The following is an 18,522-nucleotide window of genomic DNA, read 5'->3' on the forward strand; positions in this document are numbered from 1 at the left end:
TCGTTATTGTTGTGTAGCTATCTGAAGAATATTAGTATCAAACTACATGATAATACACGTTAATGTTGTCGCTACCTAGATAGCAAATGATGTCTGGAAAATGTCCCATCGGTGTATCGTTGCCATAGTGACATGTCAAACAAGCAACCGAAGTGTTAGCGCCTCTCGTGGGGATCTCTAAAAACATGCCCTTTCGCCGGGTGGGCGGTCAATGAAGAATAATATGACACACACACACACACACACACACACACACACACACACACACACACACACACACACACACACACACACACACACACACACACACACACACACACACACACACACACACACACACACACACACACACTATTGTGAAGGGTGAGGCTCTGGTTGTTTTTATATATATTAGGCTTAGTGTTTGGTGTCGCCTTGGATGCCCTGAAGTCCCCAGTCGAGTTGAGGGAGAAGGACAAGGTCTACACAATGATGATATTTTCATATCTTTATTGCCTTAAAACAGGTTGCATTGCAGTGTTAGCAGTCTTTACAATTAGTGTTCAGTTGATAAAGCATTCTCCTGAAGAAATTCAGTGTTAACTCTCCCAATCAGTCAATTCTGAAATATACTGACCAACATATTTTGAAGCATTTACTGTTTCATAATTGTACAGCTGCACAATGCCAATAGTAGTATGGATTATTAAAAAACGAAATGAATAAAATAAAAAATAAAAATAGTAGTGTTTCTTACATGGCAATATATAGAGCATCATTAAATTTTTTATTCATTTTTTTTTTTTTTAATCATTTTTGACTGCCGGGTGTTTTGTTCATGAGCTTATTTAAACAGGTTTGGTTGCACTGTCAAATTACTCGAGTTTCCTAACAAGCCAGTGGAATTGGAACATTTTGTGCGTTTGTGCGTCTAATCCGAAATCCGTTTGTGTGTCTAAAACAAATCACCGGGGGACATTACAGAGCTGCGGACAATACTTTAGTCATATGATCGTCTTGTTCTGTCCAGCCCCTAATTGGATTGGAAGCATCTGTCATCCTATTGGATGTGTGTATTCTTAATTTTTCCCCCCCATTGTTGTACAGCTGCACAATTTTCTGAGACATTTTGATCAAAGCTGTCATGCACAAAGTCAATAGCAATGGTATAACATACATATTTCAGTAATATCCTTATTCTATGAAGTTCCACTCTTAACGGTTAGTAGTTTATACAACATGCACAGATCACAGAAGGCAAGAGCCAATGAGAAGACAGGAGATATGAGCAGACATCATTAGGAATCCTATTATTTCAACAGCATGGACGAAAGCTATTAATTGTTTTGCCAAAGCAAGCCAAAGCTGTCCTTTACAATATTACATAGGACTAGTATTAGGACAATGTCAATATTTAATTTACATCCAAGTGTAAATACAGTTTTAGCATCAGATTGATATAAGTGTTATTGATCCAACATTGTAACATGTTATACTGATAGATTTGACACAGGCTTGTAAACAGGTTTAACAGGGAGACCAATACATGATTGCATACTGCGCAGTACACCTCGATGACAACACCTACAGTATGCTCCTCTCTCCCTCTGAAAAAGCCAAACCTTTCTAATTCAGGAAGACAAAAATAAAGAATATACATTTTACAAGTGAACAGAGTGCAACTGCTGCTGTGAGAAGGAGAAGAAAAAAAAAGTAGGATTTACACACAATTTAGTGATATAAAAATAAACCAAAGTCTGCAGTAGAAGGATAATGCTGTTGACCAAATCAACATTAAAAAAATATTAACACACAGCATCTGTAGGTTAGTCTCCAAAGTCCAACTTGTGGTAGAGGACTTCAAAGGGAAGTATGTATGTTTATTAAAGCCATCTGTCATGATTACTCTATAAATATATGCATTTCTGTCACAGTAGTACTTAAAGCTTCTTTGCTGGAGGCTCTGAGATATGGAAGAGAAGAGACAGTAAATATCTCCGTACAATCAGTGAATAAAATATATTCATTCACCCAGCATAGTGTTGTTGTGATAAAAAGTCTCTTTTGTAAGAGAGATCAAATCTATTTTGTAGGCGTGATAAAATATATTTTGTAAGAGAGACCAGGGGCTGTATTCATAAAGTGTCTCAGAGCAGGAGTGCTGCTCTAGGATCAGGGCCCTCCTGTTCATGTAATATGATTTATTATGATCTAAAAGGCAAAACTGATCCTAGATTACCACTCCTGCTATGAGACCATTCATGGACATTGGCCAGAATATGGTCAATAGTCAATATGGACCAGTGGAGGCAGAAGAAGATGGGCACATGTATGGAATGGAATGAAGAATGGTGTTTGATACCATTCCTCATTACGTTCCATGCATTACAATTTGCCAGTCCTCCAATTTCCACCTCCTCCAGTCTCCACTAATATGGACTGAAGAGTTGTACACTTATCCAAGGCTGTGCTATTCTATAACCACGCCACTCAGGAAACACTCTAAACATAGCAAAGCCAAGACCACCCTGAAACAAGCCAACAGGCACAGCAAACCCACTGCATCAAAAACTTAAACTAGCGATCCAGTTTAAAGAACAGCAGTTTTCTAGTCTCTTGTTGCCAGACTCCATGGTCTGCATATCAAGACTAACATTTCTCAAACACCATTTCTCAGACACTACAGGACTCTGTGTCTGTGTGTGTGTCTGTGTGTGTGTGTGTGTGTGTGTGTGTGGTGCCTATGCTTCACAGTAACATTCACATCAACGTATGGGAGTATGTAATAACAATAATAGTTTTAACCACAACTTTTGGTGGAAGAGTAGAACACTTGGTTCATCATGATCTCTGAAATGATTTGTGCATTGCATTACCACCAATCCCAACGCATTGGGGATAAACGTAATATAAACTCAATATTCCATCATACGAATAAATCAGCAAATTAATAATGTTTTTTTTTTTTTTAAAGTGTTAAAGTGTTTTGTTTTCCTGCGTGAAAAAGGCAGCAATGGTCTTCTGACGGTGAAAAGCAATCGGAAGCATAACATTTCCAAGGCAAGACAAGGATTTTTCTTTGTTACCATCGAAACATGACTTAATCAGTCATCAATCAATTTGGTGCAAGGCTGTCGGACAATCAATAACTTCAATGGCTGAGGCCTTAGGTATCTGAAACACAGTACGTAACAAAGTCATGCTGTAAACAACATTACAAATAAAAGTGTAATCACGTACAAGAGAGATGGGCTGCATTTCAAATCCGTTCTTTTAAACCGTTGGGGGAAACTAGCTAATCTTACCAGCCAATCTAGCGCTTAATCACCTTCCTAGCCAGGCCCCCAGTTTGCGGGGGGGTATAAAACACACACAAATAAACAAACAAAACAAAACACACAATATAACATGACAGTCAACTTTCTTTACATGTACTAGCTTATTTCTGTGAATTGCTGCTACGCCCACCAGACAGTTCTGGAGGATAACAACAAAGTAATCCATACTTCTTTAGTGTTCTGAGTCTAACTACGAGTATATGTGTAGTACAGTGGAGGCTGTTGGAGGTAGAAATCGGAGGATGGACTCATTGTAATGCATGGAATGGAATAAGTAATGGTATCAAACCTTCCTCATTCCGTTCCACGCATTACGATCAGCCCGTCCTCCAATTTCCACCTCCGCCAGCCTCCCTTGGTGTAGTAGTCTCCTGTGAGCCCGGGCGTGTCTTCTCTAGGGAACAGCCTACTGTCTATCTACTATCTACTATAATGCCTTTGCTCTTTCAGTAGCATATCAGCCCTCCTACACTGCTCCCTCTCGAAGGTTTTCCAGCAGTAAGCTCATTAGTGGAACTACAAGCGTAGTTAGTGTTCTCTTAAATGTCCATTTTTTAAGTTCACACCTAAAACTAACTTAAAAACATGATATCAAGACACACATCACATACCATCAACAAATGCCCAGGGGACGGGGGTGGGGAGTTTGGGTGTTGGGGTGTTTGGGAGTTGGGGAGGGGGGTGGGGGACAGAAGGCAGTGACAGACAGGACTGACGTCAAACGTCTGGTGAGGGACATCGAGCCGCCTCAGGGTTTCCCTGTCAGCATGTTGTGGAACCAGGTCGTCGCCCCGTGACCTTTGCCCTCGTCAGAGGCAGCGGCCTCGGGAAGCAGAAACTGGGAGGAGGTGACGGAGGTGGGGCTCCCCAGGGAAGGGGCGAAGCCACCCTCAAACTCTGCCTCGGGGGAGTCCAGCCTCCAGGAGCACTGGGGCTGGTAGCCTCCGAATGGCCCCACGGCAGGAGGTCGGGGGTCCTGGGGGTCGAGCTGGGGGTCAGGCTGGGGCTCGGCGGGGCCCGATGCAGGGTGCATCTGGGGCCGGTAGCTGCCCAGGCAGGAGGCCTCGGGCTGAGGCTGGAGAGCCAGGGAGGAGCCGGAGGTCTGGATGCCCGTGTAGGTAACGTTGGTGCGGGTGGAGTCCATGGAGCTGGTGGAGGACCCCGAGGTGTCTGGGGCGGGGCGCCTGCCGCCCTCCTCCTCCACCACCTGGTTGTAGTAACGCAGAGTGGAGGGCTCATCTGAGTCCGTGTCGACGGAGCCTTCCTCATCCTCGTCTTCCTCGGGGACCACCACCAGAGCTTCTTTACTGGAGTCCCACTCGGGGTGCTCCACGATGTGGACCATGCTGTGGGGAGACGGCTTCACATCCAGCGTCCCCTGTAAGGCAGACATACAGAGATAAACATCATCAATAATGCATTCATTCTGAGAATAAACAGGCCGTTTCCTAGACACAGAAGAAGACTACTCCTGGGCTATAAAAGCATCTTCAATGCAGATTCTCCAAACGGAAGACCGATTTAGTCCAGGCATAGATTTATTCAAAGGCACATAGCTTTGTGAGTTATTACCATAATTCTGTAAATGTCAGTAGCTTTCAGCAGCTTTCTTAGCGTACCTGAGTCATCGTCCAGTCTCCTGGCAGCTTGGGTTCAGGAATATCTGGATAAAAGGCCTTCTTCACCCTGTTGGAACAGTTACATATGACCAGGTCACAACACTGCATACACATTAGATCATCAGATCATCAGTATAATATGAAGTTGCAATGGTGCCCATCAGCGGGGGCTGGTGGAGGGAGAAGAAGGGGCTCGTTGTAATGCACGGAACCTGTTTGATATCATTCCTCATTCCATTCCATGCATTACACTGACCCCGTCCTCCGATTTCTACCTCCACCAGCCTCCCCTGCCGCAAACAGATCATACCTATAACACGACCAAGTTACAATGCTGCATATGGTTCACACCTCTCACACTAACAAACTAGACACATTCACCAACGCCATTGGCCAGTGCCTCGAAGCACATGACCAGTGGAAGGTGTTCAGTGTCAAACATGGAAAGTGTCAGGTGACAGGTCTAGGTGTCAGGTGACCAGTCCTAACGCCTTACCATTTCCTCTTCTTGTAACACAAAATGGTCACCAGGAGGAGACAGGACGCCATGCTTCCCAGGGTAACCAGGATCACCGGGACCAGCCAATCAGCTGCAAGGGAAGATGGAGAAAGAGAAGTATTTTAATATTAGGATATTAAAGATTTAATTGGATGGATGGATGGATGGAGGGATGGATGGATGGATGGATTGATTGAGGTAGCCATGTTATTAGTAACATCCCCTTGGTCCTGTCATACCAGACAAGCACAGATGCATGATGCATAAACAGTAACCCAGACGGAGGGAGACGTACTGTAGGGCTCCAGGGAGATGGAGACTGTGGACCCTCCGTCCTCCCCGATGGAGGTGTAGGCCTTGACGGTGAACTTATAGGCGCCCAGAGCCAGACTCTTCACTGTGTAGTTAGTCTGCTGGGGGTCCTGCAGGTTGGCTGGAGACAGGACGAGAGAGAGAGAGAGATATAGAGGTTACATAGCTAGCTAGGAAGAAAGCTATATAGATAGACAGGCAGAGAGACAGACAGGCAGACACTTAGATAGACAGGCAGAGAGATAGACAGGCAGGCGGGCAGTAGACCTAGGCAAAATGCATGGTGTGCGCGATGTCCTTGGCAGGCCTGCATAGTAAGCTAAATCAAGCACACCTCACGTTTTTTAAAGTATTTGAAACCATTTTGAATATAAAATGTTTTGCCCAGGTACAATGGACAGACAGACAGACAGATAGACAGACAACCTTATCATCTTCAATGATTACACAGCCTTACTTAGACTCTGGTGGAGTACAGTGGGAGATGATGGTGGTATAAGGAGTTACCTATCAGCTGAAGATGTGAGGCGTTGGTCAGGTACACAGAGTAGCCCAGGATGAAGCCTCTCTGGTGCTCCAGGGGGATGGGGTCCCAGCTCAGCTGCACGTTAGAGCCCTGCTGGTTGGGTGTCAGTCTGGGGACAGAGCGGGACGGGACTGGAGGCACAGGAGAGAAAGAGGCAGAGAGGGAGAGAGAGAGGGACAGGAAGGGAGGGAAAGAGAGGGAGAGCCAAGGAGGGAGAGAGAGGAAGAGGCAGGGAGGGAGAGAGAGGGAGAGGCAGGGAGGGAGAGGGAGAGAAAGGTAGGGAGTGAGAGAGAGGGAGAGGCAGGGTGGAAGACAGAGGGAGAGGCAGGGAGGGAGAGAAAGGCAGAGAGGGAGGGGCAGGGAGTGAGGGAGAGGGAAAGAGAGGCGGGGAGTGAGTGAGAGAGAGAGAGAGGGGCATGGAGGGAGGGAGGGGAGGAAGAGAGAGAGAGGGGCAGAGAGAGAGAGAGAGAGGGGCAGGGAGGGAGGGAGGGAGAGAGAGAGGGAGAGAGAGGCGGGGAGGGTGTCAACATGGGGACCAAACAGTGTACACAAGGGACTTTGTGTTCCCCGTACCCAGATGATGCCTCGTACTGAATCTAACACTCATTTGAAAAAAATCTCAATTGAAAGAGCTTTCTAGTTTAGGCTAGAGTAGGCACTTAATCTGAGTCTTAGGGAAACTGAGTGGTACTGCTGCAAATACAGGAAAGAAAACGCAATGTATAGTTGACAGTTAGACCATCTCCATCAGGGGAGGCTCGTAGAGGTAGAAATCGGAGGGCGGGCTCATTGTAATGCATGGAACAGAATGAGGAATGATATCAAACGTGGGTGGTATCAAACGCGTGTTTGATTCCATTCCTCATTCCATACATTACAATGAACCCGTCCTCCGATTTCTACCTCAGCCAGCCTCCACTGATCTCCATAACCTACCCAGCTCCTGCCAGTATCCCTCCCAGCTCTCCATCAGCTCAGCAGCCTCTGAGGAGCAGGCGTAGAGGGAGATGGTGTACCTCACTCCGGCTAGGAAGTGATCTGGGAACGAGAACACACACACACACACACACACACACACACACACACACACACACACACACACACACACACACACAGTGAGACTCTTCATCTATTTCACCAACCCTTCAAGTAGTGTAGTTGTAGTACACTTTAATATCCTCAAGGGGGCAGCAGAGTGAACCATAAAAACATCATAGACGTATACACAAGAATGGAATATGCACAATAATAATAGTATAATATGAGACACAAAATTGCTAATCATTTCTGGGAGTCCATTAAATGGCGACTCGGCATCTCACCCAGAATTGTGAAGTTCGAAATGTTGCTTACTGTCTCTCTTTACATACCTGATAAAGCATAAATAAATAAATAAATAAATAAATACTAACAAATCAACGTACCTGACTGCAGAGTGATGTTGGTGTTCTCTGCCGGCACCTTGACCCAGTCCACACTGCAGTCCTGGGCACAGCCGGTCTGGTACCACTCCACCACGTACCCATCGCTGGCGTTGACATGGCCGGACCAGGCCAGGCGGAACCCACCCACACTGTCACTGAACGACACCTTGGAGATCACTGTATCTACGACACACATTCAGTTCAGTTCAGTTCAGTTCAGTTCAGTTCAGTTCAGTTCTCTAGTTACGAGGTGATGGTGTGGAGCCCTGAGGAGAACAGCCAGCATGGTTTAGTTCGGTTCAGTTCAATAGTTCAGTTCACTATATTGGCCTTTCAGGGAGTTTATTTTGCACATTTTCGGTACATACATAGGTTTTGGTTTCCTGGATCAAAAGTATAAGCTGCAATCCCTGGCTAAATAGCATCTTAAATGGAGTCAATTGGCTTAATCTGTATCTGCTAAACCACCCAATAACATTTCAGTTTAAGAAAGACAGTCAACTACCCTGTTCTATTCTAAACACAAAATGTTCTAGATCAGTCACTCAGGACCCTCTTCCTTCCTTCCTTCCTTCCTTCCTTCCTCCCTCCCTCTGTCTCTCCTCACCTTGGTGGTGTCGGGGTACGACCAGGTTGGCGGGGCCGGAGACACCTGCGGGGTTCCAGGTGGTCACCGTGACGACGACCCTGCCGCCCATGCTGGTGAGGTTGAGGGGCAGGCTGTAGACGGTCTGAGGCAGGGTCCTGGTGTGCTGGCTGTTCTCCTCAGAGCTCCACACCATCACCTCGTAACCAGAGATCTGACCGTGGCTCTCCCTCCTAGACAGAGGCTGGAGGGAAGGGAGGGATAGGGGGGGAGGTGGGGGGTTGGGTAATGTACAGACAGGGATTAGTACTGTTGTATAGTTTGTCATGTATTTTACTGGTTTTCATGATCACACACACACACCTCACAGATTTCTCTCTCACACACACACACACACACACACACACACACACACACAATATAGCAGCTGCCTAGTACTTACTTTCCACAGAAGCCGTCCTATACTATCAGTGTCCATCCATATCCAAATGTCTGGCGCCTCGGGGCCTGGTGGGAGGAGGGACAACATGACTCACTCACTGCAGATTGGCTAACAAGTATCGTACAGTCATTGGCTGGGCGCTCTGCCTTATGGAACAATGACTCACAGAACGTCGGGAGGGGAATAGGTGGTGGCAGTCTAAGCAACTTGATTAAAAAGGCCAAAAATAAAGAGAAATCCTGTGAAATCAGGAGACCTCTGTTTACTTTTCTTGGAATGCCGCCTATTTCCTTTTTTCTCGGAACTTGGGATTTTTCATATACAGTCATACAGTCTGTGTGCTATTTCCAGTTCTGTGCTTCTGCCTGTCTGGTAGCAGCATGGTAGCAGTTCGGCACATGTGGGAATAGCACCATCTAGTGGCATTCATATTAAGTCATATTCAGTGGCAGGCGTGTGCTTACGGTCCATCTCGGTTCTGAAGGTGAGCACTGTGCTCCAGTTGCCCCACTTCCAGAAGTTCCTCTGAGCACCGCAGCGGACCGTGGCGCTGTAGTCCTCGTCTGGCTGCAGGTCCTTCAGCATCACGGCCTTCAGCCCCACGCCGGTGAAGGTGTGCTGGATAGGACACAGGTGTACACAGCATCACACAACACATCCAATCGCCTCAATGGAAGGCGGCAAGAGTTCACACTTCCAAGTTTGTAGATTTCCAAATCTCTATCATGTCTTATTGTGTGTCTGTTATCCACGTGCACGCACGCACACACAGTGTTACAGTTTCTCCCTTATGTTTTAATGTTACATTTTTTACTTACATACTAATTTTTGTCCTTCTGTTATGAAGGGTGAGGCTCTCGTGTGTTTATACAATTATTATTATTTTTATTTGTTTTCATTATTCCATGATAAACCGAGTGTGTTTTTCAAATGAGTCACAACGCCACACGCCCACCCTCCCACCACTTTGTCGTGCAGTGAACCACTGTCATTGTATCTTTCTGTGTGTGTAATGTAAACATCCCTCCAGCTGGTGGCGCCAACTCACCGTGCTGGTGTGCCAGTAGGTGGTCAGGTTGACCTGGCAGACCAGGGCCAAGGTCTCGAACCCTACGTACTCCCACTGCCACGCCACGCTGGCGTTCCAGGGGTTCACCTCCGACGTGCTCAGGTTCAGGGGCGCCACAGGACGGACTGGTGGCGGGAGGATTAGATTAGATTGTTAGAATTACGTTTTACTCGTTTAGTGCCGAGGGTGAATAAAGTCCCCCAAATTGTCAACATTCTAGAGTGCCAAGGGTGACTTTATTGAAACCACTGACTAACCATTAACCTGTATAAAGCACCAGAAGTAAGAGCCAGAAATTACCCGCTGTTGTCACTTTATAACAATTATAATCATTATCAACTGCTGGTACCACATGGTGCCTCATGGTGCCTCATGGTGCTTGTGAGAATGGGTCCAGTACAAACAATTATGTAGAAGTACTTATTGTGTGATGACCGTTTCACCCTCAAATAAATACCAGCTCATTTCTGTACCGTCAAACAAAGTGCTACCAGCAGTACCGTATCTGTGTACGTCAGGGGAGGCTGGTGGAGGTAGAAACCGGAGGACGGGCTCCTAATGGAATGCTTGGAACGCAATAAAAACACACACGTTTGATACCTGGTGGCACACGCATATCACAATGAGTCTGTCCTCCGATTTCTACCTCCACCAGCCTCCCCTGAAAACAGAACTGTCAGAACGTACTTCTGAGGCTGAGCTGGGCCGTGTCCGTCAGTGTGAACTGGCCCAGTGGGTTCTTGGCCACCATCGTCCAGTTCCCCTCCCACGACTCCAAACCACAGCTCACTGGGGCAATCTTATTGGCTGAGGAGAACATCTTCATGTTCTGGCTGGCTTCCGTGCAGGTCCTGATTGGCCCGGAAAGAGAAAGAGACAAAGTAATGTAATTAATAACAATGGTGAAACTCATGTATCTGACAGCAGGAAGAGTGATGTGTTACTATATCTGATGTTTAGGGGGAATTTAATTCAATAAAACTTTATTAATCCCAGTAAAGTCTACTAACATGGCAATGTCAAACGCACAAAATCACATCCTGTCAAAGCTCTGCATACAACACATTCAACATGACCGTAAATCTAGTACTGTACCAGGAAATGTAATCAATTCAAAATAAATACAACTTTATCAAACCCAGTGGGGCGATGAAGACGGCAATGTCAAGGCACAAGCGCACAACAGCTGTACACACGTAGCCTACAGCAGAGGCCTGCTACACAGAACCCATAAGGGTGGAGGTGAGGGTTAGCAGAGGGCGCTGTACCTTCCGTTGAGGGTGTAGTAGGTCTGACGTTTCTTCCCATACAGATATGTCTCCCGACCCTTCAACCACTGACACACCACTGAGACCAGGTCCCGAGTCTCACACACCAGGTCGCTGGGCAGGGGGGTGTCTGGGGAGGTGGTGGTGGAGGAGGAAGGGGTGATTAGGTTAGCATAGCTTATAGTGGTGGGGGAGAATATTGATACAGTTGAGTATCGCCTATATTTTTTTTCACGATTATGTATCGATACCCTGACGAATAACTTATTTGTCACACACACACACACACCCACTCAATCCAAGTACAAGCATGCAGGGTTTTCTGTTCTTTAATTTCATACACAGCTTGTAGATCTACTCAGAAACAGACAGATAGACCTTCCCAACACATAGCCAGACAAGGAAAACACAGCAGCAAAGAGAAGTACACTCACATCCCACAAACACCACGGTCCCGGTAACCACTTCCTTATCGTCACCAACACACACCACATTGGTCCCTGAGGGGCTCGACGGGCCCTGATTGGTCTGTGTGGCAGCGTAGCTCCGCCTACTCAGCCTGGTGGTATTCATGGGTGACAGCTTGTACCACAGACTGCCGAAGCTCTTCCCCTCCGCCACGATGCAGCAGAACGTCATGTTGGTACCGACGGTCACCTTCACACCAACCGGGCCCCCGACTGGGTACATCTGGGCTTCTGCATGGCTGGGGTGGTCCATTCCTTGGAGAAGACAACAACAACATTTAGTTACCGAAGAAGGAGAACATACAGAAACTTAACAATAGCAATCGTAATAGTAACAATAGAAGTCAAATTCATTCATTCTAATTCTATGAAGAAAAAAACCCAATACAAATTACTACTGTAATACTAATACACTTTATTTATATTGCACTTTTCATAGCAGGCCACAAAGTAGCAGTCAGACTAAATGTACACACAGACACCGCAACATTTCTACAACAATATAACCTGTATTGTTCCCATGTACAGTAAGGCAGGGCAGGATATCCCCCCTGCTGAGGCCCACCTGCGAGGGTCTGTAGAGGGGTCCAGTCACTGGTGGCCGGGCCCTCTCTGGAGCGGAGCCGGACTGACAGAGACGTACACTCCAGAGGTTCTACAGAGGTCCAGTTCCACCGCTGCTTCCCTGTCGACACATCGGCTCTCACAGACACCGTCTCCTACGAAGACCAGAACCAAGGGACATGATGGAGCAGCAATACAACTACCGGTTTGCATGCAACAACGCTAAAACACAGTGCTCTTTACAACAGAAAATTAGCGTTTTCGTCCACATTAGCATCCTAGTTTTGAAACCAAGAGCGCGTTAAGTGACAAGACATCTAATTCATTCATCTAATTTAATTACATGAACGACCTTGTGTAAATCACAAATCTGTGTTCTGTGTAAAATACAAATCGGTTGCAAAAGTATCAAAACCGTCAATGTCTTTGAAATGGTATATTTTTTTCTTACATTAAACACAGTCTCCATGAGTTCCGTTCGTAGGATCTCGATATCGAAGGTAGAAGTCTGCCCGCCCTCCCAGGTGATTGACAGCTGTCGGGTCAAATTGTCTGCCTCCAGGCTCACCTGCTGAGGAGGGGCAGGGCCTGCAAAGACATGGAAACACAAGAACAACATCACGCTTCTGAGATATGCACCTTTAAACTGTGCCAAGCCTTAGGACTGAATTAATCTGGGAATTACAGAGCATCCATAATAACCTGGTCCCACATCATGTATGGCTATGTTAACGATAACTATAGCCTCGTAGCTGACTTGAGCCAGACGGACTAGACCAGGCCTAAATCAATATAATATAAGCCTCATAAAACGTCCCTATTATGAAGTGACTAATCACCCATCAATCATCTACTGCTTATGTTCAACAAGGTTATGACTGTCAAACAGAGTTTGTTCTCAATGACTTAGCTGGCTCAATAACGATTGAATAAAGATTAAATAAATATCTGAACTGATTTCTAAGGCGCGCTCTCTCTCTCTCTCTCTCTCTCTCTCTCTCTCTCTCTCTCTCTACTATATCATTGTAAAAGACAATTTGTTCTCGATGACACGGTGTATGTGACTAAAGCAATAAAACATAAATAAAAGGACAAATACATTGTTGACAAATACATATAAAATAAAATAACTAATCTTTCAAGCGTTCTTACCGTCATTGGCCTGGCTCTCTGTGACTCGGAGAGCCAGGAGAAGAACACAGAGGAGCCAACGAGGCATGGCGGTCGTAGAGGTCATGGTGGTCGTTGAGGTCATGGTGGTCCTGGTGGTGCGCTCCTGCAGGGTGATGCTGTCTCTGGCTTACAACCACAACAGTGTAGGCATGGTGAGACAAGAGCACTTTCCTGTGGACGGACGGACGGACACACACACACAGACAATACACACAGACAACACACACACATTAATTTCAATGAAATCTTGCACCATAACCAAAACCGAACCTACAGTATTAGTCTGCAAACATGTTGCTACAGGCAAAAACTAAACCGTGGAAAATCGAAACTATAAGATATGAAAGTAAAGAGGAAAAACAACAGCAGCAAGAACATTAAGGATAACTGTTTCAATGTGTTTACAATTCTTTGCTGTAAGTGGGACAGCCATGCTGATCAAAATAGAGAGGAATGACCAGAGCATGGTTTCTCATCTAACCAAACTAAGTTACCTCAATAAATTTGTGAGAATTTCACCGAATGTGCAGCCAAGAGCATTTCTCTAAGTCTTGACCTGCTTTTTTAGTGTTTTCATACGGCTGGATTGGCCTCGCGGTCAGTCAACCCTGGCCAAATAACGAACAACAGGCAGGCTGAAAAGATTAACTAAAAACCCATAGACTTTCTGATAACTTCCTCCTACTGTCAAATGTCATATTCAATTGCTATCTTAATCTAACTAAACACACTGGCAGCCTTTCTTTAGTTAGATTTAGCTAGCAATTGAATCACACAAGTGGAACACCTGTGAAAGGCATGCATCATGCCCTCTGTGGTTATCATATGGGCTCTGAAAACAGACCCTAGAGAGTCCCCAGAGTAGACTATTATAGTCAGTGTGAAGGTATCCAGACTCACCATCACAGCTTCTCTCATGTAGGTCAGTTGACCCTCCTTCACTCATACAGTTTGTATTTGGTCAACTACATATGTATGCAGCAGGGGAGGCTGGTGGAGGTAGAAATCGGAGGATGAGCTCATTGTAATGGGTGGAATGGAATGAGGAACGGTATCAAACACGTGTGTTTTGTTCCGTTCCATGCATTACAACGAGCCCGTCCTCCGATTTCTACCTCCACCAGCCTCCAACTGGTATGAAGGTATCCAGCCTAAGGCTAAAAATGTGCTTCACAGCTTCTCTTATGGAGATCATAACTACAAGTATAAACCCCATATCTTCTCAATTTAACATAGCTGTTGGTCTTTAATCATTCACGTGTGTGAATTGGATGCATTTGACTACCCAGGAGTTTAGCCTGGAGAACACAAGACTACGCATGAATGCAACATTTGTGATTGTTGACGTTGTCGAGACACCAGTTGGTCCCGTTGCCCTAAGACAAGTTTGAGCAAGCCTAAAAAAGCAATTGAGAACAACATACTGTACTAGCCATGAGTTGAAGGAGTGTCTAGTAATATACAAACCAAACCCATTACAAAAACAGTCACTGACTCTGTTGGTATCATTGGAATTATTAATGCAGGTAAAACAGCGAGCCCAGCCCTAACTCAAGCCTCCTCCCTCCCAACTGACAATGAGAGGGTTTAGCAGGGAGGCTAATTAGGCTGTGAGGCTGTGATGACATAGTTTCAGTTGGTGAGAAAATGAAATGATGAGGGGAAAACCTTTGATGAACATTGTCTCTCGACAGGTAAAGCTACCTGGCGCTTAAAAAACCGCCTGTCACAACCGTGGCTCTCGACAGGTAAAGATACCCGTCACTTCAAAAACCGGAAATCGGACACTGACTACACTGTATTTAGAGAAAGCTGGCAAACATCAGGTCGAATTATCCCAAGAAACTGATACTAAATTGACTACATGTCATGTACTGTAAACGCAGGGAAGAAACAATCAATGCCGCCACTGTCTGGCTGGCTGGCTGCTGGCTCTCAAACCTCCTCCTCCTCTTACAGTGATGAAAGCTAAGACCACAAACAACACACTACAGACTGCAGCGCAGAACTGATAATTGCTTTCCAGAACCACATACAGTAGTTGAGTAGAGCCCTCGCAGTGAGGCAGGATGGGGGGGGGGGTGTTTTCGTGTTGCGTTTTACTGGAAATAGGAGGTGGCGATCTTGACCTCCATCTGCTGCTACTGCTGCTGTTCTTGGATCACCACCAACCAGAGTGTCCTTTATCCTTTTCTTTGTTCTTTTCCTTCCTTCCTACAAGTGAAGGAGCAGTTCTGTCTTTCTATTTCAGTCATCTCCACCCTTTCTCTCATTCACATTACATTTATGGCATTTAGCAGACGCCTTTATCCAAAGCGACTTGACTAAGTCAAGTAAATACATTTGACTAAGTGAGTGAATCATCTATCCATCAGTCATCATAAGAAAAATTTATCTATGCTCGGACCAGGGGCCACTGGCAGTCACAATGCTAGAAGAAAGGAAGAGCAGTCGGCTTCAAACAGATGGCTTTCAATAGAAACTAGGTCCCAGTGCTTAAGGCAGGATAGCCACAGTAAAATACAACAGCTACTTTTAAACAAGATTAAATTAACTTACTTAGACTGGAGAACAGGCTTCACCACTCAATCCCAAATATGTTAGTGTATTACTCTCCTTCTGCAGAAACCATTTAAGTACAACTTATCAGACAAAATGCCAAAATACGAGTGCAGCCTACATCACGTGTTTGAAAGACTTGTTAGCGGTAATTCAATATAAGAATGGGAAGCATCTATTGGTGCACTTCCCACAAAAGAGACATCCGTGACATATCAGAACTACAGTGTGGGCTAGACAATAAAGTAGACCATGGTATTGGTGTTCCACAATTTCAACTTCCCATCAAACATGAAAACACTGCACACTAACTACACTAAAGAGCAGCCTATCCATATCTGAAGGACTTGTTCTTAATTATATAAAAGGGATGGGCAACATCCAGGCATTCATCTATCATCACTTGACTCAAAAGACGCTCAGAAGCATTAGTGACAAACAGAACTGTGTGTGTAAGTGAGTCAAGAACATAGAACTACTGTTCCACTGTGCAAATAATCAGCCTTGTGAGAAAACCAGCACAGATCTGACATTGTAAAGACAACACAAGGGCGAAGCCAGCACATTCCCCCTTCTCTAAAACCACGTCAGAACCGAGATGGGTCAACGTGGAGTGAGAGACTCTGAGTTTCGAGATTAAATGAGTGGGAGATGTTCAAATGGAGTCAGTCCAAAGGCCTGGCGGAGGCTGACAAACATGTCCTCCCATCATTTACAGTCACTAAGGCAATACGGGCTACACGCAGCTCAGTCTGCAGCACATTACAAACCATTACATTTTGTATATTTGAAATTAGGAACAAATGTATAATACTAATACTTCGTAATGTCATTAACCATAATGATATTACATGTCCCGAGATTTTTATTCCGAATAATAATAATAATAATAATTATTATTATTATTATGTTAACATCATGTGATGGCAAATCGGCCACACTATAATAATGCTTACTATTAACGGATATACTTAACTAACGTGTTAATAAAGTATTACGAGTCCTGTAGGTCATATGGTGTAATTATATAATAAACTATTATAGGTCCTATAAACACAAGATCATAGTAGGCCTATTGTAGCATTATTTATAAGCATTTATCGGCATTATAAATGTTTATAAATCTAAGCATTTATAAACATTCATAGCTACGCATTCACTCAGAATATTGAACGTGTTATCATGTTTTGGTAGCATGCAGTCAGCTAGCTAACGTTAGCAAGCAAGCAAGCTAGCTAGAAATAACACTACCCCCGCTAAATTACCTGACGCGGACCTCTTGATCGCGAAGATCTTATTTTGCAATCCTAGATTATTATTTACCATCAACCGTTAATTAATGAGCAGCTAAAGATAGTTTAAACATGAGTTTGTACTGGCTTACTGGCTAGCAAGATGGTCAAGGTCCGTCGTGTACAGAATTCCAAATGAGAATTCCATGGAATAGGATTTACAGGAAAAGGCGTATGAGTTGTGGCTGGTTCCATTCCGGCCCCACGCCCCCTCGCTCCTCGCTACCTTTTCAGTGTTTGCAGATATAAAGGAATCGGATAGACAAGAGCTTAAACTATATGACAATGGCTATAGCGATACAGTGTCTACATTGATTGTTTCTATTTCTGCATTCTTTTGATATATTCTGTGTGCCCTGCACATCAAAGTGGTGAGACACTGTAGGAAGAATCTAGTGACCGAAATGTAACGGGGCCTTGGTATGCAGTTGAAGAAATGTCAAGTTGGGGACACAAATGGGACAGTGGCTGAACATATCCGGTCATAACAACTGAGTCTTGTAATTGTAGTAATATATACACTCACCGAACACTTTATTAGGAACACCTGTACACCTTCTCATGGTGGAGGTGGTGTAATGGTGTGGGGAATGGTTTCTTGACACACTTTGAGCCTTTAATTGCAATCACCATGTCACAAAGCAAAAGTCGTCTCAAACTGGTTTCATGAACATGACAATGAGTTCAGTGTTCTTCAGTGGCCTTCCCAGTCACCGGATCTGAATCCATAGAACACATTTGGTGTGTTCTATGAAGATTCACAGCTTGAAAGTGCATCTGAAAAATCTGCAGGAATTGCGTGATGCAATCATGTCATCATGGACCAGAATCTCAACATCTTCTGGAATGCCACGAAGAATTGAGGCTGTTTTGAGAGCAAAGGGAGGCCCTACCCAGTATTAGTATAGTGTTCCTAATAAAGTGTTCGGTGAGTGTATATATTTTCAATGTAGGATAGAAAAGGGTAAGAGGGAGAAACTAAGGCCAATATCAAGGGACATATTAGTAATGTGTTAAGCAACCATGATAAACATGGGAAACAAATTGACATTTATAGCACAAACACGTCTAGGAACATGAAAATCAGAAAACACAAACTGTTCACTGTCTACTTACATAAACATTAACTAACATAAACATGAACGTACTGAAGCAATCCATACTAAAAGGGTATGTCCATGGTGATGACTAGTATAGCCACATGAGGGCGCTGTTTGATAACAATCGTCTCTCCGCCTTGTATTGCACACCCCTCATCTTTATAATAGGGCAAATAACACAAAAGTGTAGTGTTTCAAAAACGTGGGTAAAATGACACTTAAATACAAAATGTATTTATAACAACACATGTATGTAAGAAAACGTGCAAGAATAAGAAGGAAAAAAAAGATGTTTATGCATCATC

The 18,522-nt window shown here is 44.7% G+C and overlaps 1 protein-coding gene across 3 annotated transcripts in view; it reads right to left on the reverse strand.

The window, feature by feature from the left end:
- Nucleotides 1-17,257, reverse strand: part of lifra (LIF receptor subunit alpha a) — a 58,157-nt gene extending 40,900 nt beyond the window's left edge. Inside the window, exons 1-18 of one of the 3 annotated variants that reach the window (XR_014554291.1) lie at nt 17,091-17,223; nt 13,246-13,437; nt 12,545-12,681; nt 12,095-12,248; nt 11,497-11,784; nt 11,063-11,192; nt 10,482-10,645; nt 9,774-9,919; nt 9,190-9,343; nt 8,726-8,790; nt 8,305-8,527; nt 7,698-7,880; nt 7,210-7,311; nt 6,255-6,404; nt 5,731-5,868; nt 5,433-5,526; nt 4,937-5,003; nt 2,394-4,695 (exon numbers count right to left, since the gene is read on the reverse strand). Coding sequence is in view for 2 of the 3 variants with exons in the window: in XM_083673044.1 (XP_083529170.1) it covers nt 4,066-4,695; nt 4,937-5,003; nt 5,433-5,526; nt 5,731-5,868; nt 6,255-6,404; nt 7,210-7,311; nt 7,698-7,880; nt 8,305-8,527; nt 8,726-8,790; nt 9,190-9,343; nt 9,774-9,919; nt 10,482-10,645; nt 11,063-11,192; nt 11,497-11,784; nt 12,095-12,248; nt 12,545-12,681; nt 13,246-13,348 (2,928 nt within the window). In the remaining variant the exon portion in view is untranslated. Of the gene's footprint in view, nt 1-469; nt 4,696-4,936; nt 5,004-5,432; nt 5,527-5,730; nt 5,869-6,254; nt 6,405-7,209; nt 7,312-7,697; nt 7,881-8,304; nt 8,528-8,725; nt 8,791-9,189; nt 9,344-9,773; nt 9,920-10,481; nt 10,646-11,062; nt 11,193-11,496; nt 11,785-12,094; nt 12,249-12,544; nt 12,682-13,245; nt 13,438-17,090 lie in introns of those variants that run through there. The other 2 variants (XM_083673044.1, XM_083673043.1) reach the window with 2 other exon arrangements.
- Between the last annotated feature and the right edge of the window lie 1,265 nt (nt 17,258-18,522).

Source organism: Argentina silus (assembly GCF_951799395.1).
Source record: "Argentina silus genome assembly, chromosome: 7".
Classification (NCBI taxonomy): Eukaryota; Metazoa; Chordata; class Actinopteri; order Argentiniformes; family Argentinidae; genus Argentina; species Argentina silus.